The 24,342-nt window shown below is 48.3% G+C and overlaps 1 protein-coding gene across 1 annotated transcript; it reads right to left on the reverse strand.

Annotated features, from left to right (window-relative positions):
- Positions 1 to 604: 604 nt before the first annotated feature.
- On the reverse strand, positions 605 to 18,613 carry LOC139322905 (gamma-aminobutyric acid receptor subunit alpha-3-like). The gene is made up of 9 exons (XM_070952157.1): positions 18,525 to 18,613; positions 15,508 to 15,632; positions 11,253 to 11,320; positions 8,001 to 8,221; positions 7,483 to 7,565; positions 5,142 to 5,276; positions 2,277 to 2,429; positions 1,320 to 1,531; positions 605 to 946 (listed from the first exon to the last, which is right to left on the reverse strand). The coding sequence occupies exons 1-9, from the start codon at positions 18,611 to 18,613 to the stop codon at positions 605 to 607; spliced, it is 1,428 nt and encodes a 475-aa protein (XP_070808258.1).
- Between the last annotated feature and the right edge of the window lie 5,729 nt (positions 18,614 to 24,342).

Genomic DNA, 24,342 nt, shown 5'->3' on the forward strand with positions numbered 1-24,342 from the left:
TGCAAGTATTGAGTCCAGGACCTGCCTGGACTCTGTGAGTGGCTGTCCTTCATATGCCTGCTAGGCAAAGTTACCCCTTCTGCTCTCATCACATTTTCCGAACAGCCAAGTCGCCCCAAGAGGACCTAACTTGTTCTCCAAATGAGGGACATCTTTCTCAGTGAAACCCCAGGCACTCCAGTGAGAAAGGCCCCTCCCTTCAGCTCCCCAGAGGCCATGGGCATCAGGAGCCCCTCGGTATGTCTCACACAAGATGAGCAAGATAGGAAACTGGCTCCTGGCAAGTTGGAGAGGAGTCAACAAGATTGGAGCAAAGGGATGTCAGACTCTAAGATAGACACACTTTCCCCCCGTGGGTCTCTCAGGGACATCCCCTGCCCCAAACAGTAAATGTAATACATCCAATAACATTCTTGATTTTGTTTTGTTTTCTTTTTTAAAATCAAAGTTTGATTCACAAAGGAGAGGAAGGAAGTCAGCTGAATAATATTAATCATAATAAAAGGTAAAAATGATTATAGTATCAGCAGGGGGACCAAAGCACCCCCCCCCAGGGCTCCTCTGTCCGGAATTGCATGGACATATGGAGGGTGCACAGCTAGTTTCAATCCTTGGGGATCATATCCTTGATGGCTGACTCCCGGTTGACATACGTTGCCCAGTACACCATGTTGAAAATGGCAAATAAGACCGGAAAGACAATGCGAGACATTTTGTCTACCTTGCTGACACTGTTGTAGGTCTTCCTGTTCTCCAGAGGCTTCTCTTCCAATCGGGGCACCTTGACGGCAGGGACCACCACGGCAGCAGGTGTGGCTGTGGGAGCAGCCGCACTCTTGGCAATGGTTGGGAGGGTAGGCTCCTTGGTGATATTGAGAGCGTACGTGGTCCCCACAATGTTGTAGGTGTTGTTGGTTTTCTTAGCCAATGTGGCTGGCTCTTTCTTCTGAGAGGAGAAGCAAAGACGGTGAGCTAATGGCCCAATGGTATTGATGCATCCAAAGATATTTGCCTCTGGGAATCGAAATCTAAGAAAAAGGGCTGCTGCTGCTGCTGCTCTGATTTGACCCTAACACGGATCTCCATTCTGGAAGAGAAAGGGCCAGAAGGGCACAACCTTTTGGAACTGAGTACCTCCTGGAACCCAGGCGCTTCAGAAATGAACTTCTAATTTTTAGAATAGGGGACCCTCTCTTGGTGGTGTTTTCTGATGCAAATGTGAGAACTTTGGTGCCTACTCTGCTCTTTAAAGTACCATGACAAAAAGAGCCCAACTGCCTTCCCTTCCCTTCCCTTCCCCTCTGCCTCTCCCTTCTCACCTTCATCTCCTGAGCCTCCAGCACCTTCTTGCCTTCCCAGGCCCAGCTGCGCTTAGTGAAATAATTGACAGCAGCAAATTCAATCAGTGCAGAAAAGACGAAGGCATAACACACCGCCATAAACCAGTCCATAGCCGTTGCGTAGGCTACCTTGGGGAGGGAATTCCGTGCGCTGATGCTCAGGGTGGTCATGGTCAGCACTGTAGTGACACCTGTGAAAGGAAGAACAGATCAGAGGCAGCTGAAGAAGGCAGGCTTCCCATCCTCAGGCTCTCTTCTGTCCAGGCTAGCAGGATTTTCTTTTGTCTTGTTTTTTCCCCCCCTTAAGTTGGGAAATCACTCAGCAATCTTTCAAAATACAGCATCAATGAGGTTTGAAAACCTCTATAATGAATGACAAATTCAGGCACTGTTTATCTGCTATGTTAATGATCCTTACCATTTTGAATAAGAATCTATAATGCTGGTGTAATAGAGTATTTTGTTAATTAATTAATTAATTAGCATACTCATACACAGTAGCTGCTCATCTCACAGGCACATGATTCGGGGTGGTGTCCAACACAATAACAATTAAAAACCCCATACAATTTAAAAACAATAAAACCGATGACTTCCACCAGCAACTTCATGAAAATGCTAAATAGGAGAGAGAGAGATCCGAATCCTAGAGAACCCCACACGATAAGTGTCTGATAGATTTACATACTTACACATAATAAGGATCTCTATACTTCCCAAGGCAGCCTATGCACTTATATGGGGTGAATTTTGACCCTGGCTTTTCCTGTTCTTGTAATACGTTTTTCTTGTGATTATCTTTTCACCTTGAAAGAGGAGGAGGAGGAAGGAGGAGGTGGAGGAGCGGCAGTGTCCAGGCAAGTAAGACAGAAAGGCCCAGGCTGTGAGTGCCTGCTGGCTCTCTTCTCCCTGCAGCCTGCTCAAGGACACACTCACCGAACACTGTTCGGGCTGGGACACTCTCCCTGTTGAGCCAGAAGGAAACCTGGGAGAGAATGACTGTCATGATGCAGGGCAAGTAAGTCTGGATCACAAAGTATCCGATCTTGCGCTTGAGATGGAAGTAAGTGGTCATCACAATGTAGGTTCCTGGAAAGAAAAAGGCCACAATACAGTGATACTAATATCTTGTGGACAATCCAGACAGCAATGTGTTAGTTCAGCTGCCCTCCTTATAAATGTGCAGGAAAACTGCTCACTGGAGTGACCAATCACAGTTAACAATTGTGGTGCACCTAAATCTGTATCTTCACAATTTAAAAATCTGCCTTTCACATACTACATCTGTAATTGTTTTGTAAAAATGGTCTTTTGGTCTCATGTGATGCCATCGATCTAGGGAAATGAAATAGCTGGCAATGCCCTTCTCAGGGTCTTCTACATTCTCCTTTCATGAAACCGGATGGAGTTGTCAAGTCCACTCAGTGAATTGGTTCACATACTTAAATTACTTGAATTATTGCCCTAAGATTGTGAAGGTGAACCTATTGTTGTGGTCCGCCAGCAGCCTGCGGAACTGGCAGTGGAGTCAGACAGTGAGGAGGCAGATGAAGAACATGGGCCAGTCCTGGAGGCTGAGGAAGGCACAGATGAGGGCTCTGCGTCGAAGGCAGAGATGGGGCGAGGGCCATCTGCGAGTGATGTGCAGATTCTGGAGCCTCCAGAGGATGACAGCAGAGAGGCAAAGGAACAGGAGGAGCCTGTTCCTAGTGCACGCATGAGAAGAACTGCCAGAAGGCAAGAGTAGCTAAAGCAAAAAGGATGACTTGGGAGTAGGGCCAAGAGATGATTGGCCCCTCCCAAAAGGCTTAAAAGACCAGCAACGGCTCTTGGGCTCTTTGTCGGAAAACAACATTGATAGATTTGTTTCTTGTGCTGCATTTATTTCTTGTCGGCATCTTCTGCTTCTGAACTTTTGCCAAGAAAAGCATTTGGCAGGTTGCCTAATTAGACCAAGGTTGGAGATAAGGCTGAAGAATTGTGTTATGAAGAATTCATTTTGAATTAGTTTGGACTACGCTGAGAATGAGTTAATTCTCAGCTGTTCTAATAAAGTCTGTTTGTTTTTGAACTGATTGCGTCTGATAATACCTACTTCGACCTGGGTCACAACACCTATGGCACACATGCCAGAGGTGGCACACAGAGCCCTGTCTGTGGGCACACGTGCCGTCGCCAGCTGGTTTTCGGGTTTCTGGTGCTCCAGTGCATGCGAACACCAGCTCTCCGGCATGCCTGCACATGCCGGAAACCCAAACGCCATCTGGCCGGTGAGCCCATGCGCACCGGCCAACTGGTCTTTGGGTTTCTGGCACTCTGGCACATGCATTCCAGTGTTGTGGCCCCGCCCTCTGAGCCTATCCCATCGGAGGAAGAAAGCTCCGAGCATGAGGAAGAGGAGTCAGCCAGGCCTCCCTCTCCAGGCCCCTCCCCTCTGGCACTGTCTCAGGTGCCGGCCGAGGGAGAGGAGATTAGCCGGGAGACAGGTGTCTCGGATGAGAGTGAAGGAGAGACGTCATTCCTGGACGCACGCCAACGAAGGCGTGATAAACGATTGCAGCAGCTAAGGAGGCGTGCTAGGGATTAGAACTGAGTCACTGGACCACACCCCAGAGACTATATAATAGAGGATGGTGGCCAGTGATCCCTGTGACGAACAAAAACAAACCCTGGATAGTCACTAGAGCCTCGTCCGAAGCTGCCGAGAGGAATATTGTTTCTATTGGACTCTTGTTCGCTGAGTATATTATCTTTCTGTTTCTGTGGCAATAAAAGCACTTGGCAGACGGTGTGTATATCGCTGCCAAGTTGGAGATAAAGAACTGGGTGTGTGCCAAGTGCTTCCTTAACCCTCGGCTGGCTGTGTTTGTGTGTGTGTGTGGACGGGGACAGATCATCCAGTTTGGGCACTCGGTGCTGAAAAGGTTTGCCATCACTGCCCTAAGAGACTGGTACAAATTTCCTTGCCTGGTCCTGCCTTCTTCTGACAGTGACAGTCCACACAGCCCCTGAGCTTAGATGTACAGGAGGAAAGGGGTTTTCTTCTTCTTCTTGCCACAAGAAGGACCATGTGTTACAAATATTGTTGTATTGATATTGTTTCCTGATTGTTTATTTGTACCTTATGACTATCATTAAGTGTTGTACCTTATGATTCTTGATGAACGTATCTTTTCTTTTATGTACACTGAGAGCTTATGCACCAAGACAAATTCCTTGTGTGTCCAATCACACTTGGCCAATAAAAAATTCAATTCAATTCAATTCAATTCAATTCAATTCAATTCAATTCAATTTTTTTTTTTTAATTTGATTTATATGCCGCCCTTCTCCGGAGACTCAGGGCGGCTTACAATGCATTAAGCAATAGCCTTCATTCTTTTGTATATTTTTATACAAAGTCAGCTTATTGCCCCCACAAACTGGGTCCTCATTTCACCTACCTTAGAAAGGATGGAAGGCTGAGTCAACCTTGAGCCTTGGAAAGATTCGAACCAGCAGAAATTGCAGGCAGCTGTGTTAATAACAGGGTGCACTAAACCCCTGTACTATCAAGGCTCTATTCTATTCTATTCTATTCTATTCTATTCTATTCTATTCTATTCTATTCTATTCTATTCTATTCTATTCTATTCTATTCTATTCTCCCTATGGAAATCAAACATGCTTTTCAGGGGATCATCCAATAGTAAGGGCCATTCTCCAAAACTATCCCACTCATTTAACCCTCTATAAAAGTGATCTCTATTCCTGCAGCCTGCATCACCTCTGCTTCTTGGTGCCTTCAGCCACCCGAATTACCTGTGCTAGACTCAATTGAGTCTCTGCCAACATTATGGCCAAGGAGGTCATATTGATTGAGGCGGGAGCCACCTTCAGCCACCTCTACTTTTCCCAGAGTCCAAGTGTAGATGACTTCTGTTGTGGTGTAGGCATCTATGAAGGAAAAATTACAGAACAGATGAAAGATACGGCCAGAAAGCCTTTGCCCAGCTTTGGTTGGTTGGGCTAGTGGCAACCTCATCCAGAGGGGTTTGCACCAGAGGTGGGTTTCAGCAGGTTCTGACCAGTTCTGGAGAACCGTTAGCGGAAATTTTGAGTAGTTTGGAAAACCAGTAAATACCACCTCTGACTGGTCCCGCCCCCATCTATTCTCTGCCTCCCGAGTCCCAGCTGATCGGGAGGAAATGGGGATTTTGCAGTAACCTTCCCCTGGATTGGGGAGGGAATGGAGATTTTACAGTATCCTTCCCCTGCCACGCCCACCAAGCCATGCCCACCAAGTCATGCCACGCCCACCAAGCCACAACCACAGAACCGGTAGTAAAAAAATTTGAAACCCACCACTGGTTTGCACTAAAGAAGATGTCTTCGGCTTGCCGCAATTCATTATAGATGGGGCTCTACTTGATGATCACCTACAAACCTTTTGATTGGGAGCCTCCCTGAGTTGGTTATAAGAGTGGTGTATAGACATTTTCAATAAATGCTGCAAAATGCAGCGGTCTCTATATAGTACTTATGTCCCATTACTGCCATTGGAACACGAATGCTGGATATGAGAGGCTGCTGCTCGTGACCTACAAAGCCCCATACAACTCAGGGTATCTGCAAGATTGCCTTCCCCATTGGGACACTGAGCAAACTAAAGATGAAGTCCCAGAGCTGCTTTTTCCAAAAGGCAACCGGACTTTCTTGGGTTTTTCTTAGGATATTAAATTTAGTAGCTGGAACAGTAAAGTGTACAATGGCCAGAGCACACAGTTGTAGTTGATTGGTCGGAAAGTGCTGGCTCCTTCATGAGGCAATCTGCGCTGTGATTGGTTGCTGTGGGTATAAGGGGGAGTTTCCTTTTCTTCCCGCCTTTTTTTTTTTGTGTGTGTGTGTGTTTGCTCTGCATACTGTCTAATGATTTACCTCATGATGTTCTTGATTCTCTTGTCTGCTGTGAGTATAAATGTAAGTATATTTATTTATATAAAACTACAAGTTTGTGTCAGTGTCTCCAACTTCATGTGGTCAGTTGCTGCTGCTCAATTCTCTGACAGAAAACATTTCGCTTCTCATCCAAGAAGCTTGTTTAGTTTAGTTTAGTTTAGTTTAGTTTAGTTTAGTTTAGTTTAGTTTAGTTTAGCTTAGTTTAGTTTAGTTGTTTAGTTTAGTGTCATTGCACATGGTACAACAAAATTAAATGCCATCTTCAGTGTACATTATAACTATAAAAATAAAAACACAAACATAAATCCTTTACATTCTATATAATTGAAATTGAAAATCCGATATTGCACTATACCATAGAATTCAATATTGCCTTGGGATAGAAGCTGTTTTTCAGCCTATTTGTCCTTGTTTTTATTGTCTTGTACCGTCTGCCAGATGGTAATAGTTCAAAAAAAGGGTGCCCACGATGAGATGGATCTTTAAGGATGTTTTGAACTTTCTTAAGGCTGTGGGAACTATAAAGCTCTTCCAAAGAGGGGAGAGGGCAACCAATGATCCTCTGGGCAATGATAGCACCCTCTGGAGTGCTATCCTATCTGCCATTGTGCAATTTACAAACCATACACAGATGCAGTAAGTTAAAATACTCTCTATGGTGCAGCGGTAGAAGGCCACTAGCAGTGTTTCATTCAGTTGTTGTTTCCTGAGAAGTCTCAGGTAGTATAATCTCTGCTGGTCCCTTTTGATCAGTGCTGCAATGTGAGTGCCCCAGGTCAAGTCCTCTTTTATGATAACACCAAGAAACTTAAAACTGGCCATTTGCTCCACTTGGTCTCCATTGATAAGCAAGGGCTGAATGCCTGATCTATTCCTTCTATATAACCTCCTTGGTCTTATTATTATTGTCTCCACACCATGAAACCCACCATTCCACTTCATCTTGATAGGCACACTCATCCCCGCCCCCCCGGAGATCAGTCCCATCACTGTTGTATCAGCTGCAAATTTAGTAATAGTATTACTAGTGTGAGTGGAAATGCAGTCATGTACATAACTTCAGCTCTTAAATCAGAAGAAGTGGAAGCAGGCTAGTTTCCACCTCCATCTGTAGATGCAGACCGTAATGTCACCACAACCTATGCGAGTTTAAGCAGGCAAAAGCCTCCCTTCCCTTCAAGCTAAAGAACAATGAAGTACTTACAGCTCCCAAACTTCAGTGGGCAGGCATGTACATCCATGGGGAAATCCTCCAGATGCATGGGGCACTCTGCGTGAATAGTCAATCTGCAAAGGAGAGGACCCACTGTCAAGCAGGAGACTCCTGGGGCTTAGCTCCGAGACCTATGGCAAACCCTTTGATCGGTTTCTTTCTCAGCTATCACAATTTGTCTTTCCACCAGAGACGGCGTTGACTCATAAAATGTATGCTTTTAAAACTGCCTCGATAGCCCTATACTGCTATTCCACTAAGATGCACCGCATTGTGCAATGGAGTGTGCAAAAGTCCATTGTCACATTCCGCAAGCGGTGTTGAGAGGGAAGCTCCATTGTAAGGTGTGGTTAATTCAGTCCCTCCATCTGACCTCTCAGTGGCCAATCTGAGGTTGCCTCCTGCTGCTTCCAGAGTCACAGCAACGGTTCATCAAGGCCAAGAGGTTCCTGGCAGGGCAACCCATGCCACAACCCAAAGAACGCCCTACCCCAGAGACCCCAACTCACCTCATGGTGTAGAGGAGAGTGCCATTATCTACCAGTCGAAGCAATTTGTTTGGTGTGGTCATGTTGTGGGCCACTGATTTTTTTCCATTGTGGAAAAAGGTGTCTGGGGTCCAGATCTTACTGGCTAGCAAGTTATTCAAGGGCAAAATCTTCATTGGACCATCAAATTTCAACCGCTCATCTCTCCAGGATTGCCGGAAGAAGACATCAATAGTGTACTCCTGCCAGAGAAGAAAAGAGCTGAAGACGAGGCTGCTCACAATAAAGAAGAATCCTGGACCCAACAGACTTCACAAGGGGAAACCATGGCACACGCCTCGAGGGCCTCTGTTCAATGCCTGCCTCGGTCTTGGCTGTTCACACCAGAATTGGCACCTCAGAACCCCACAGAGTGAAGAATCCAAAGAGGCCACCACCCCAGCATCATACAATGCGGTCCACATGTCCTGCACCCTGAGATCACTCATGATCCTGCCTTTCTGCCCCCCACCCTGGTCACTTCTGCCCTGTTTGCTGCAGGCGGCTTCTGCTACTGTAACTGTCTTGCTGTCTCTGTGATGCCCTCACATGATTGATTTGGCCTGTGGCCGGACATGGGGTGGCTAAAGAAATCCAAGGTCACTCAGGGGCGCCCTAGTTACGCTCTTGTCTCTAGAAGCAGCTCAAGTGCAGCGAAGGCTGTGGGTGCTGAGTTTTCAAACCTTCTTGGGAAGAAAAACTAACTGGCAGGAGCAGCAAAATGGTGAGAGCTCTCAGGAGATGCCCAGTTGCTGGGTTCCTCTCAGAGCACGAAAGGGTCTGTGTGGGATTTTGCCCTAAGTGTGGAGGCAGCTGGAAGAAGAGATTGCAGGAACCTGACAGAACATCAGCTGCTCTTTCCAGAAGCCAGTTTACAGGGGAGGGAGGCAATCATCAAACCTTCTCCTTCTGAACCCTCACTCTGGGCTGGGCAGCAGGACTATGTAGGCTCAGGAGGATGTGCTGTTCTCTGGGTGTTTCCAAGCCCCCTCCCCATCATAATAAGGAGAAAAGGCCCAGCAACAAGTGCAGAAAAACAGACCCCCTCCCAGCAGTTGCCATAGCAACAATCATGTGGCAAGGAGCACTAATGATAATGGATGCAGAGCGCTGCCAGCTACAGCAGCAGTTGCTCTCCCCTTCCCCCAGAAAAGCTTAGCTAGCCCCCAGGGTCCTTGGCCCATAGCCCTGTGGAAGGGAAAGGCTGTTCCCTCTCCAGCCAGCTCCTGCCCCTGGGCGGTCCCCTGAGGGAGGGGAGGACAAAGGGGCCGCCAAAAAAAGGTCGATGGATGAGATGCGCTGGCTAAGGAGGAGGATTTGTGCAGAAGTGAAGCAACCACTTCACATTCGACTTTATCCATCTTCCGCTGAGTAAATTTTGTAAGATCACGTAGCAGTAGAAAATGCAATTTATTTTCAACTCTTTTGATTTCTCCTTTCTTCACAGTTCATTATACATGCTCACTTAATCAAATATGCTTAACTTTATAGTAATGACAAGGTACTCCCTGAAGGTGGAATGATTGAATATATTAAGGTTCTTGGCTTATTGTGCAACAATAAGGCAGAGAGAGGGAGGGAGGGAGGGAGGGACAGAGAGAAAGGGAGAGAGAGGGGGGGAGGGAGGGAGAGGGAGAGAGAGAGAGAGGGAGGGAGAGAGAGAGGGAGGGAGAGGGAGGGAGAGAGGGAGGGAGAGGGAGAGAAGGAGGGGGGAGAGAGAGAGGGAGAGAGAAAGGGAGAGAAGGAGGGGAGAGAGAGAGAGGGAGAGAGAAAGGGAGGGAGGGAGAAAGGGAGGGAGATAGAGAGATAGGGAGAGAGGGAGGGAGGGGGAGAGGGAGAGAGAAAGGGAGAGGGAGGGAGGGAGGGAGGGAGAGGGAGATAGAGAGGGAAGGAGAGGGAGAAAGGGAGAGGGAGGGAGGGAGAAAGACAGAGCGAGAGAGTGAGAGAGAGCGCAGTCCCAAATGAAATGGAGTTAACTTTCTTTGCAAGGGTGGCAGCTGTCCAGATTTTGGAGCTTCCTGATGGGGTGTCAAAGTGAAGCATTTGCTTTTAAGCCAGGGTAACCCTGAATCTACCCAGCATCTCTTCCCCTGCACCATACCATTGGTTTGCAGTGCCTGATTGACATACCTGGGGTAACTGGATGCTTTAGCACCTTCATGACCACCTTATAGATCAGGTGCTGTGAGTCAACCATTTGGCAGAGCAGCAGCAGAGACTCCTTCCTGCTTTATTTACAATTGTAGAAGCAGAGCAATTATGCTGGCCTGGAGAAAGCCTGTTAAACCTACTATGCTGCTGAAGGCCACAGACAGACTGAGCAGGGCTGATGACTTCAGAGGGACTCAAATGTCCCATCCCACAGGCCCAGGTGGAATTTGCCTGAGGGAGGCAAATTCTGTTCCCTGGACTCAGGAAGGAGGCAGGTTCAGATCCCAGCAAATAGGTACCGATGAGCCAGCTGTCTCCGCCAAGAGCTTCTCTCTGGGGCAGAGGAAGTCAGACTTGCAACCCAAACAAACCAGAGAATTCCAGTCTGCCAGCAGGCTCAGTCTGTATTAGCCAGAGAATCCCAGGAAGAATTCCCCAACATAGAGGGAATGGAAAACTAATTCTGTTTTCTTCACATGAATGGGATTTTATTTCCTGGCTGTATTTATTTATAGTGGAGATTGTTCAGATTTCAGCTATCTCATTCCTATTTCCACTCAAGGGCTATCCAGTTCCCTTCCCTTCCCTTCCCTTCCCTTCCCTTCCCTTCCCTTCCCTTCCCTTCCCTTCCCTTCCCTTCCCTTCCCTTCCCTTCCCTTCCCTTCCCTTCCCTTCCCTTCCTTTCCCTTCCTTTCCCCACTAGAGTCTGCAGCCCCACAGACCTCTTTGCTGCCAACCAATGATAGCACTTCCAGGGGCAACCTTTACCAACCTGCTCTTCTGGGTCAGAAGTTGAATTGATAGTCTAGCTCCAGGGACTTGGAGGATTCTTCCATTGGCCATGGGAAGCCATTCCCCCTGGTCCTACCAAGCCCGTCAACACCTACTCATCCTTCAGAACAGTCCTCAGAACCTGATGGGCTCCTGCTAGAAATCACCCCACTATCGCTCCCCAGCCCTCCCTCTAAAATCCAACTGCAGGAGAGGCCATAATACCAAAATATTTTTTAAGGCAATGCTACTCTGCTAGCTGAGAGCATCCCTTACCCTCAGGAAGCTTGGATGTAACAAAGCATCACCTACCATGTCAGTGTCTGAGACAGGGCCAAAACTTGTCACATAGATGTTGGTTTTGACTTCAGTTACTGTATCTGAAACAACATAAAACATGATAGCTATTGAAAACAAGTTGTATTTACATAGCAAACATATCTCGATATAAAATTAGCATCTTGGGTTTTGTTTGAAATGTCCATGCTTTGGGGGATCCTTTGATGTCTAAAATAACCCCATGACTTGAAAGTAAATTAGAGATAGAATTTAATTCAAACAGAAAAATGCATTTTTATGTTTGTTAATTTAATAGGATATATATATATATACACACATGAAGTGACCCATGGATCTCCTGTCATGCCATCAGCATTCAGCCAAGAATAATGTTTTCAAATTCCATTAAATGGCACAGGCTACATATTGCTTAAAGCAGACACTTCACATGGGGCTGCTGCTGAAGACTGGTTTGCAAACTTGATTAATTAATTCAATATTTGAGCCAGGCAATGGGATGGGCTGCAGTCCTGCCCCAACAAGATCCGGGGCCTGCAGACCTGGACTGGGACTTTCCACCCCACCAAGGCAGGCCATGAAGCTACCCATTAATGCCTCCCTATTCAGTACTTCAAGCCAAGGGCTTTTCTACATGGACACCCCTTCAGGTTTTTGCCCTCCAAGCATATAACCTTGCTACAAGAAGAGTCGTTCCCTTGGAAAGAGGCCAATCATCTTTTCAGTTAAATATCTCCCTCAACCTGCAGCATCCAAAGGTTTGGCAACTACTTGCATTCTGACAATATATCAAAGCAGCCATAAAAGGCTTGTTATGCCTGGTGAGACTAAAATATATAGTGAAATGGGCAGCTTAGGTCTTTTTTCTCCCATTCCTTTTGAATCCAAGTCATCCCAGTGATAAGTATCGGACCTCTTGAAGAGGTACCTTCCCTACTTTGTGCCACTTTCATAGAGAAATTTGTGGCACAGAGAACTTACTTTCCCCAAGTCCAGTCTAACCATTCCCCCCCGCCCCTGAAAGCACCACATGTTTTAATTCCAAGCACTGGGGCAAGATATTTTGGTTTCCTCTCTCAGTGCTGCCTCTTGGGCAGTTTAGAGATTCCTAGACAGGTAACCTAAACAGCAGTGGTGAATTCCATTTTTTTTTTACTACTGGTTCTGTGGGCGTGGCTTGGTGGGCGTGGGGTGGCTTGGTGGGTGTGGCTTGGTGGGCATGGCAGGGGGAAGATACTGCAAAATCCCCATTCCCTCCCCACTCCTGGGGGAAGGATACTGCAAAATCTCTATTCCCACCCCATTCTGGGGCCAGTCAGAGGTGGTATTTGCTGGTTCTCCGAACTGCTCTAAATTTCCGCTACCGGTTCTCCAGAACCTGTCAGAACCTGCTGGATTTCACCCCTGCTAGACAGGCAGAGATGCATTTACTCATTTTATTTTCTTCCTTATTATGTTTGTAGTATCTGCCTCTGACACACAGAGCCCCTCTAGCCCATACTCTTATGACGACTTCATGCAGGCTCCCTGTTTCTTGCTTGGGGCCATGGAGAGCAAACTCCACTGATCCAGCTTTGAACCTGGTACAAATCAGTTCAAGATCAATTTATTTGGCCTCACTGGTTTGCCAGTCCTCCTGCTGGCCATCTTGCCAGGTCAGCCAATGACTCTGGCTTATTCTGCAGCATAGTCAGGCAGCTCAGGCGATCCCCCTTGCCCACAGCTTCTGCTTTGCTCCAATTCTGCTCTGCCATTCTTTTGCAGCCCTTCCACAATAGGTGGGTGGAAACCAAAGGATCTCTCATTGAAGAGAGGAGTTTATCCAGAAGGCAAGGGAGGGAGGATGAGTAGGAAGGGGTTTGAGCACAAGCCAAGCTGCCCTCTGTAGTCCTGGCCAAACCTGGGAGGAGTGTCCTCCTTCTCCTGCACCCCTACTTCCTTTCTAGCATATGGCCTACAACTTCCAGTCAGGTAATTACACTTTCTTTATTTTAGTAACAGCCAAGTGAGCTGCACAATTCCCCAGATAGAAGGCACCCAAGGTTACAGTTTTTCCCTAGACATTCTCTCTGGGACAGAAAGGAATGGAGGTTTGCACAAAGGGGTATCTTGACAAGGATGTGGAGTGAGACTGGGAGCTTGTACTATGGAGGGTGGACTTGCGAGCGCTCTTGCTCAAAGATACCAAGCCCCTCCTCACTGCATAGGCAGTGGTGGGTTTCAAATTGTTTTACTACCGGTTCTGTGGGTGTGGCTTGGTGGGCAAGGCATGGCTTGATGGGCGTGGCTTGGTGGACATGGCAGGGGAAAGTTACTGTAAAATCTCCATTCTTTCCCCACTCCAGGGGAAGGTTACTGCAAAATCCCCATTTCCTCCCGATCAGCTGGAACTTGGGAGGCAGAGAATAGATGGGGGTGGGGCCAGTCAGAGGTGTTCTCCGAACTACTCAAAATTTCTGCAACCGGTTCTCCAGAACTGGTCAGAACTTGCTGAAACCCACCTCTGTGCATAGGCAAAGGTTTAGAAAGCTGGATGCACCTTAGAAGGTGAGCAAGGCCTACCAATCAATGTGCTCCCCCTGTGGCTCCACATAAGCCTTTTCCCATGTTGTGAGGGTAGGCCAACCTTGTCCATTAATTCTCAGGATTTCTCTCGAGTGAGCAGTTATGTTGCCATGACACCATCCTCAGGCCAGAATTGAGGAAGCCAGACAGATCCATGTATTCTTCTGGAGACAGGAAAATAGAAATCCCCTGAGTGGTGTGTGTGTATATCTGAGCTCAATTAGTGGCAATGCAGAAAAGGGTAACAAGCCTTGGTCATCCCTGGACATGATGCCCAGGGTAAGAAAAGAACGGAAAACCCAGCCTTTCCTTCCCGAGAGATGGGAGGGCACTGTCAGGGATGAGAAAGGGATGGGCTATGCTAAATATACCATACAACTATGGAGTCATGCATGCCTTGAGCAGTACTAGGTGCCCAGCCCATCCGTGAGAGAAGTTTAAGTCATTCTTCATTGCACTGGCATTAAAACAATGTTTTCCCCTTACTCTGCCACATCCAAGGGCAAACTCAAGTTACATAAAGTCTGTTAGGCTTTGTCACCTTGGAGGAAAATCAAGCTCCATTGGCAACTGGGAACAAATGCAACCGAGGCAGGAGAAGGATCAGCACTGAGAAGAGCACTTGATCTGGTGGAGTGTTGGGGGGAAAGCCCACATTTTTTGGCCATGTTTATCCTTGTCTTTGTAGAGTCACACTAGCTCGATAGTTTTCTCTTGAATGAGAATAGTGCTTAGTGGTGGCCAAAAGGCTAGCTGCATAACTAATAACATGGGCCAGCTTTACTCTCCCTTCCAGTGTTGGACTGCACTGTGATAACACATATTTTACAGCTTGATGCTATTTAAACAGTGGAACATGCTTTACAAGAGATAGCTAACCAGTTAAGAAGACCTTGTGCTTCCTTGCCCTACATCTTTCCACTGAATATTGGACAGACTCACTATAAAACACCAGCCATGGCTTATAAAGCCCAAATCAATGTGGGAAAAGGTTTTTTTGAAAGACAGATTCTCTAAAATTAAGCCTGCTTAATTTTAAGATCCAGAGAACTTGCAGCCCTGTTTCAGCTGGAAAGAAAGAAGGATAATGTTCTATATTTCAGAAATAGATTAAGAACATAAAAGAGATGAAGAGCATACATCCCAGCCACAACTGGGTGAATGTAAATCCCCATCAATTCAAAATTAAGCACAAACCAATTTTGTGTCAAGATGACTTGGAGAATCAAAGCTTGGTAGTGGTTTTGCTGGTCCTGCCAGTGACTTGGGTTGCACCTTATAGACAAGAAAGAGCAGGTGAGATAACCACAGTGACCCCTGAGCTCTCCAAGCTTCACAGACCATCAAGAAGGGAGATGCCTTGTTCCCAGTTCTTCAAGGAGGGACTTCTCACCCACGATCAGAGGGCGCCAGAACACCTGCCCAGATAAGTGCAGATGCGACTTGAGGAAGTAGAGAGTGAATGCCCCACATGGCCAGCACTGTACCCACAGGTTGTGTTGCTGAAGGCTTCAGCGCCTCTCCTCCCCCCAGGCAGGAACAGCTGCTCATGAGCACAGAACAAAGTAAGTCACCAAGAATTGGTTGTATCTAAATTCAAATAACAGAAACATCTCATGTACAAAGAGTGCAAAGAAGCTTGAAATAGTTTTTTAGTTTATGGATGTCAAGAAACCACAAGAAAATACAGGTAAAGTGGATTTACCTCCGAGACCAGGTCTCAGTCGGTTATCATAGCCATCTAACAGACGATCCAGGATGCGTGTGAAGATGGTTATGTTGTCTTTGCTGTCATCATCAATGATATCAGGACCATGTTTTTGGGCTAGTCTGTCATGACAACAGAAACAGGGGGGAAAAAAATCAAGACACACCTTCATTTCTCACCTCTTATCTCTTTAGGGGAGTCAGACATATTGGGCAAATCCCCATCCAACAGATTTGAGGAGGAGTTGGGTGATGATTGACTGTCCCAGACCCTCTCTAAATGGATTTCAGGTAAGTCCCAAAGGCCTGCTGGCATAATCTCCTCCATACTTCCACTCTGCATAAGTTGACAAAGGCAGTTTACTGTAGACAACATCATTAATAACGTGGTAACATCTGGGCTAGATGAAGCTTCAGTTAGATGCGATCAGCTGCACCCAAAGAGTGCTTGTTAATGGTGCCACTTCAGCTGGCTCAGGTGAAGTACTGCAGGACTCTGTCCTGGGCCCTATGCTGTTCAACCTTTCTATTAATGATCTGGATGAATGGGTTGAAAGGACGATTATCAAATTTACAGATGACTCAAAACTCAGGCTAACAGTTTAGGGAGAAAAATACATTTCAAAAAGATCTATACATATTTTACACTGGGACCTCCCTCCCAAACAAAACAAACTAACGAAACAGAAAAACACTCAATCCAGAATGAAATTTAGCAGCAGAAATATCAAGTCCTGACTTGTGTATATGTGTATGAATGTGTACACGTACACATTCATGCATACAGTTAGGAATGGGGAGATCTGGATTTGTTCTAATGCAAAAAAGTTGTGGCTGTTCTAGTAGGTCACAAGGTGAATGCGCGCCACAGAAAATAAAACACCGGGAGCCACAAAACCCTTCCCGTGCCTGACTATTTCCTGAGCAGCCACAAAATTAGCATATGTAGTTGAATTAAACATTCTGTTTTCTTCTGACATTTTTCTTTTCTTGGATTTATCCATGGTTGGCCTACCAGGAGTTGAAAAGCTCAATAAATCATGTGCCAGTGGGTGTTGCACGTTGGCGGTTGTGACGCATATTTTGAGTGACAGAGAGCCGCCGCAGAGGGATGAAAGAGCCACATGCGGCTCCAGAGCCGCAGGTTGCTGACCCCTGTGCTAGATGAATGGTATCTTTATGAGATGACTGGTGAGTTGCTCCCTTCAAGATTGTCTTAACAAGAAATAAACTCCCCAAGAAGCTTAGACCTAAGCTTGATTAAGGTAGACTTTGTTAATAGATTTTCTATCCATCCTTTTGATACCCTGTAACTCAGGGAGGAGCCGGCCTAAATTTCTTCCTAACGTTCTCTTCTTTCCTGGGACTTAAAGGAAGGCTTCTGCTCTTGTTGTTTTTGTTAAGGTGTTTTTGAATAAAATCCCTGTGGCACTCCACTGATACACGACTCAAGCGAACAAGATGGCTGCTTGCGGCTGTTCATGGAATCGCCATGGATTGCTCATGGAGCTTGAGACAAGGTTTCCGACTAAGTACCTCACCACATCTCCCCACTGCTTTTCCATTACTTTCACACGCCCCAGTCCTCTCCTGCCCCCTACACCACGGGCCACACGCGCCATGTGAGGAAGAACAGACAGTTCTGTGGAGGAGCAAAAACCCTGTTCACCTGGCACAGACTTATTATTCATGTTGCCTTCTGGGTGTGGAGATGGGGCAAGTCATTTCTATGTTTTGTTCTGAAATAAGATTCCTTCAATCAGTCCTCATTTAGTAATCATAATTGGAGCTAGCAACTCAGCTATTAAGTGAAGCAGTTGCTAAGCGGAACTACAAGTATGCTTACCACCTGACTTCAGTTTTTCTTTGCTTTATAGACCTGCAAAGATTGTAAAGGTGGGGGAGGACTGGTTGCAATTTTATTTTTCATTGCTATTGTAACTACAAACGGTCACTAAATGAGACAGACCTTAAATGAGAACTATTGTATCCGTGGTAGTAAAATGATGCTCGTTTCCAAATTCTCCTTGTGGGTTAGGCAAAGCAAGTAGACAGTAATATTCACAGCCACAAAATGCACAAGGTGCAAATGCCCCTCCCCAAATGCCATTGTAAGCGTCTTTTTGGGTACAGAGCATGTGAAATAAATGAATGAATGAATGAGTGAGTGAGTGAGAGAGAAAAAAAGAAGAAAGAAAGAAGGAAAAAAAGAAAGAAGGAAAAAAAGAAAGAAGAAGAAAGAAAGAAAGAAAGAAAGAAAGAAAGAAAGAAAGAAAGAAAGAAAGAAAGAAAGAAAGAAAGAAGCATCAGAGTGACATTGGAGGGAGGGAGAGGTTTAAATGCTGAAACCTGTGAGTTGCAGCCAAGATTATCTTCATGGACAAATGCAAGAAGGAAGGGCAAATGATAATCCCTGGGATTCCCTTTCTTCTCAAGCAATCCTAACCTGCATTCAAAGTGGGAAGAGCCCAGGGACCCATAGATCCATTACTCTCTTGGTCAGGGCAGGAATCCAGATTAAAGTCTCCCCAGCCTCTGTCTGAAGGTGTCCAGCCAAAAGGAGTCATTTCCCCCCCACCCAATCTCCTGGCTGGCCCCTCTGCCCTTGTGGCTGGCTGTGAAAAAGACAAGAGGCTGGGCTGATGGTGGCCTCCCCATCCCAGGCGCTCCACTCTGAAGCTCTGCCTGATGGGCAGCAAATGGCAAATGATGAATGGAGGCCCAAGAAAGCTCCCAGCAGAGCTATCCTATTTTTTGTGGTCTCTGAGAAACTCCAGGGGCTGACCCAGCAGTAAATCCAGCCTGTAACAGACTGCTGAATCACCCATTCTCTAGTACAGGAAGGGTAAAACCTGAGCAGAGCAATTTGTCAGCCAGCCTCCAAATAAGCACATCAGTCCTGTGGGACCAGAATATGGGTCCAAATGGAGGCTGATGCTTCCCTCCCAAAAATGGGTCAGAAGGATTGATCCAGCTGCCCTGGTGGGACAAGAGACCCCAGTTCTGCCACCTTACCCTTCTGCAGGCAGGGCGTAGATTAGGAGCAGAATTCCAAGGCTAGTGGTGCAGAAGGGGGTCCTTGCCCAGAGGATCCTGAAGGCCATCCCTTTACAGTGCAGCCGTGGTAGCCAGCAGATACTCCACACCTGCCAAAGAGGAAAAGGGGAGAGTCACCAAGGCCAGAAACAGGCTGAGGATGGGAGATGGGGGGGAGGGGAACAGAAGGCACATGGGCAAAGGCCAGCTGGAGCCTCTCTGAAGTCTTGGTCTAAAGGACTGAAAGCAGGAATCCATGGGGGCTGATGCACAAAGCCAGGTCCAGCTAGCCACTGTTGATTCCCTATGATGGTCATTATGGTCATCCGTCCCTAAATAATGTTGAATTTGGACTGCTACGTCTAGACAACCCAGGACAATAATAGCCCCAATCTCTCATGCTGTTCTCCCATCTTTGGCAAAGGTCAATGTGTTTTGCAGAGTTGAGAAGGAAGGAAGGAAGGAAGGAAGGAAAGAAGGAAGGAAGGAAGGGAGGGAGGGAAGGAGGGAGGGAGGGAGGATTACAGTGGTGAGCAGTAGCAAGTTCAGGCTGGTGAGAGAATTATTAGTTAGTTTTTTGTGTTAGTGAATAGTTTCAAAGAACTTTTATAAGGTTCTTTTAGAAGTAATGTCTGTTTCATATTTCCTTTAGCCCCAGCCTTCATTCCTCCTGATTCCACATGTTTTCCTCAGTGTTATTTTTACCCTTTTCTTACCTAAAACCCTGCAATTAGGAGGGGTAAGTCAAAGGAAGGGTAAAACATAGCAAATATTAAAGGGTCACAATTAACATTTTAAAATTAATATTATCTCAAGAAAACAGCTGGTAATTAATTAAGAACTTTGATTGCATTGATCTACCAATGCAAAATGTTAGATTGAAATACATTTTAAACAGGCTAGACTGTGTTTTTCTCGCCCCTTTGAGCAAAGAAAGCTTTATCTGGAATGGTTATGGAGAAAGTGGCAGCACAGCCATTACCGGAAAATAGCTCTGGAAAATACATATTAGCCAACCAGTTCCATTACCTAGAAACTTTGAGAGAAATAGCTCAAGACAAATGTTTGGAAAGCAGCTTATGAATGAGCCTGAAATAACGGAAATGTACACATGGTTCTGGGATAAATACAAACGTAAGACTGAAGCAGCAAAATGGGCACCTCAGTAAGGGAAGAGAGAGAGACCCTGGAAAAGCTGCCCCATCTCAAGAAAGGGAGGATGTCGGAGCCTGTGTGGATCTTTCAATCCCTCATTTCCCTCTGGAAGGCTCAACCTAACATCAGGCGAAGAACGAGGGATGGGGAAGCGATCAGCCCAGAGCTGGCCAGGCTTTCTGTAGAAAGACAGTAGAGGACACTGTTTTTGCAGCACTCCTAAGCATGATGTCTGTCCAGTTAGTTTTTCTAAAGGAAATGACGGAAACGGGTCTTTCACGGCCACCCCTGCTTTTGAACATTTCCCATATGAGCGCGTGTAAAAGGTATTCATGGATAGCTGTGTGACATGCAACCATGCATCTGCTGATGCCTGGAAACTGAGCTCTGCAGCCGCCGCCGCCGTGCTAGTAGAAAAGGGGGCGTATTAAATGGCTGCCTTATTTACTACAATGTCTCCCTCTGTGTGCCTAATTATGTCAGCTCCGTCTGTATGTTGAGCTACTTGTTGTAAGTCTTAGCAGCAATGCTTCCATCAACACCACGGGTTAGTTAGACACAGTGGAACAGAGATGGAGGAGAAACGTAAGAACAAAGCCTGAGTCACTCATGAGGGGGAAATGGGAATGAATTTGGTGGTATGGTAAGCACTGGCGCTCTTAGCTAAAGGAGTATCAAGAACCAGAGATTACAAAAAAGAGAAGAGGCAAAGACAGAGGAAATGCATACAGAGAGTGCACAATGCAATGCCTCTCCAGCTGTGACTGGCTGGAAGCCCCACAGGGCTTGGCTGTTTGTTGAGGCTCCCTGGCTCTTTTTGGAGGTGGGACTATGGCTGTTCCAAAGGACCCCTAGACCCACTGAAAGCTTGCAGGTATCGAGCACCCCTGCGCCTCAGCCTGCCAGGCAACTCAGCAGGTGGCTTTTAAACCACTGAAAGGAAGCCAATGGTGGTCATGGATGCCACTTCAGGCAGCGCATGTTGTGCTGTTGGCAGCCTTGTTTGTAGGTGGCTGCCAGGCTGCACCTAGTGGCTCTGGTAGGAAGAGAAATTGGGGATTAAGCTCCTCTCCTGTTGCCCTGTGGTGCTGGCAAAAGCTCCCTGGACACAAAACGAAGGGGCCAATCCGTATTGCTTTGGCGCTCAATGCCCACCCAGCTAAGCCATGGGGATACACCATAACCTTCTGCTCCAGGCCGGGCCCGATTCTCGGGAGCCCTGCCTCCCCAGGTCGCCTCTGGGATTGTGCAGCAGGGACTCCGGGAAGCGGGCACCGCGGACGTTTCCCTTTCAGCCTTCATTGGGAGGAGATCTGTAGACCAGTCGGAGCTCTCGAGCAGAGATAAGACCGCGGCAAACACAGTAAGAGCACACCGCCAGCTGCCAGGTTCGCGGAGCCTGCAGCCCTGGAACCCAGCAATAAGCCCCTTTGGCCTGCCCGCCACAAGTCCCCAGGGGGCATGGGAGGCTAGACCATCCCGCTGTTGCCGCGCGCTCCCGGGTTGTCTTTCGGACGCCGCTCTCTCTCCGGCACAAAGAATGCCCACCGCAGCCGAAGTCCGGCGCCAGCCGCGTCCGTTTAGATGGCGAGACGGGACCGGGGTGGGGGAAGGAGCAGGTTAGCGTCACAGTACAAGCGCTTGATTCCGATCCTGGACCATCGCGCAGCTGGTTAACTCTCCGCGAGCACGGAGGCCGAGGGCTTGGCCGCCCCGTCTCCCCCGCCCCAGTCCTTTGCTGCAGCCCATTAATCAGACGAGTAGAACTGCCGGCTTGGAGTGCGAGAGACCCAGAGAGGCAAGGGGGCTGCGGAGGCACGGAACCTGTCCGCGCAGTTCCCTCTCTGGCTGCCCCCGCTCCCGGCAAAGCAGCCCAGCAAAGGGGAGTTCCGTTAGCCGTTGCTGTCTCGGCTCTTCCGACCGCCTCCTTGGGCAGCCCGCCTCAAGACCCTCGGCTGCGGCAGTCAGGGTTATGGCTGTGGCTGGCAGCGCCTCAGCCAGAGGGAAACGCGCCCACTGGCGCGCGGCCCTTTGTCCTTCTCTGGAAGTCGGGCGCGCGACTGCCCCGGCTGCCCGTGGCCCGGAAAACGAGGGCCAAGGGGCCTTCGCCTCCCCCTCCCTCGCCGCTTCCCTCGCCGCTTGCTGCTGGCGCTGCGCAACTTGGGCGGGGGCCGGTGTGTGTGAGAAAGATGTGGGCTGCAGGCACCGATCTTCGAGGTCGTGCAACGGGTATAGCAAGCCGCCGCCCGCCGCGGCCGCGTCTATCGACCGGGCTTTGAAAAGGGGCCCACGTACCGACAACGTTTGCCCTCCCCTCCGATGCCGCCCAGAGCTTCTCTTTTGACCCAAAGTCAAAAGCGGCGACGATCAACAGCACCTGCCTTCCTTGCGATCCGAGATGCCCCTTTGGGCAGAGGAAGCCAGGGGCCGAGGGCTCAGGTCCGCCGTCGGAGCTGCCGAAGCCGGAATCCTGTCGGAGCGACTCTATGGGCGGCTGCTCGCCGCCGCTGTTCGGTCTTGCTACCGGCAAGCCTCTGGCGCTGCTCTGCCCTCGCGGGTGGCTGGAGAGGGAAGAGGGGGCGGGGCAGTCTGGCGACTGGCTAAGGAGAGGAGCGCATTTCAACCTGCGTTCCCCGGCTGCTGCGAGTGATTCGCGCGCTCTCGGGAACTCGGCCACGGCAGCGGCCGCGGCTGTCTTCCTCCGAGACAGGAGAGGGTTAGGGCGGCGGACAGATTTCTCCTCCCCACGCCTCTCCTCCCCCTCCCTTTCCAGGTGGAGGGCTTGGCGATCTTATGAGCGCCAGCAGAGAAAGTGCCTCCTCTGACCCGGATCAGAGAAGCAGTTGGTCAGACGGAGGCAGAACGGTACCCGCAGTGAGAGCCCAGCAAGTGGCCCCATCGGGATGAACATCACCGGAGCCTCACTGGCAAAAGAAGGTGGCTCATTGGTTCAAGCAGGCCCGTTGTCAGGCGGGATTCTTCAGTCCTGCACTGCTAGAGGGCCTGGGGCAGGAGGCGCCTTGCCCAGATCAAGCTGAAGGGTCCGGACTGGAAGAGGCGCTGCCGCTTCTGACAATGGTGTCAGGCAGTTCGAGGGGAAAAAAATAAGGGGGGGAGGGGGGTTTGGGAAGGGAAGATGCTGGTGCTTGGAGGTGGGGCACTGATTGCATTTTGTGGAATCTTTGCAGTCAGAAGACAGCAAGGGTTGGGCTGGCAGCTTGGGGGGGCGCTGGCGTGTGTGGATGGGAGTGGGGACCCTCAGTGGGGAGACTCAGTAAAACAATTTTACTGATTGTTTCCTCAGTAAAATGGCCCAACCAGGGGGTCTTATCCTGCTGGTGTCCAGGCATCCCTTTTTTAGCTGGGAGAGTTGCTTCTTGCTTTCTTCAGTGGGATAGCAATCCCTGGTCTAAGAGGTCTGCTTTGGCTTCCTTTGGCCCCAATAGCAGGAGGGTGAGTTGGTCCAGAAGCCATTAGCAGGCAGGCCGGTATTTGTGGAACAATCAGCCCAGAGTGTATCGTTGTGGCTGAGGAGCTTCCTTGGAGTTCACTTGATCCAAGCTCTTTGACCTCTCCTTTCTCTTCCTCCCCCCCCCCCCCGGCTGATAAGAAACAGAGAGGATGGTGAGGGCAGTGAGGACAGGGGTCTCCTCTCCCTGTGTTTCTGGGTTCGGAACTCTCTCTAGTCAGATTCTGGGTCTCTAAGCTAGTTGTGGCGTTTTTCTTTTCCATTCAGACATTCTGGAACACTGCAAGCCTCCACTCATGGATAGGCTCTACTGAGAGGACCCTATGAAGTACCCAGATCTCAGGGTTTCCTGTGCAAAGCTCCCACAGGAGACGCTTTGTCCAGCTCCCCATCCGCAGAGCAGGGTTTTCCGGGTGGCATCTCAACAGTAGCAAAGCAGAGTCAAAGTGGCAATGGGAAAGCTGTGTAACAGGAAAAGCACACTCAGCACAGCTGCAACTGCCTCCTTTTCATCCCTGACCTCTTTTGAGACAAAAGGTGCCAACTAAGAAATGGGAACTCTGGACTTATTTCACTGTCAGCTTCTCCCCCTTCCCGCCTTAATTAAGCAGGATTCAGAAATTAATTAACAGGTTTCTTAAAAATATCTTCTCAGAACATTCATACTTAAGCACTGGAGATTTGGGTCAAGAGCTTGTTTTATCATGGGAGTAATCACTTCTACTTTGTGAGGAAGACATTGCATGGACTTGAACTTCTGGGGGGGGGGCTTTTTCCATTTGCTGTGACCTTTGTCCTTCATGCTTTGATCCGGATGGGCTGAGATACCCTGAAAGCTTCATGATGTCTCCTACCCTCAGTCAAGCTGTTGTTGGGGTCAGCACCAGAGAGCTGAAGGCCTTCCCCAAATGCTAGATTATGTGAGACTGGCCATAGATCTTCACATGTGTTGTGGGGGAGGCAAAAACCAGTGGAGATGATGCCCCAACATGACAATGACCGATGGTCAATTTTCAGCATCACAGGTGAGAGACTCATCCAAACAGAAGAGGAGCCGATGGCTGTCCTCCTCTTGGGGTTTCATAAGGACCCTGAGCCACAGCTGAACCGAAACAGCAGCAGGTCACGAGGATGCAGTCATCACCTCAGTGATACCAGGTTAACATGGAATCT

The sequence above is a fragment of the Pituophis catenifer genome, unplaced genomic scaffold, assembly GCF_029215685.1.
Source record: "Pituophis catenifer annectens isolate HBS135680 unplaced genomic scaffold, rPitCat1.0.hap2 SCAF_11, whole genome shotgun sequence".
Lineage (NCBI taxonomy): Eukaryota > Metazoa > Chordata > Lepidosauria > Squamata > Colubridae > Pituophis > Pituophis catenifer.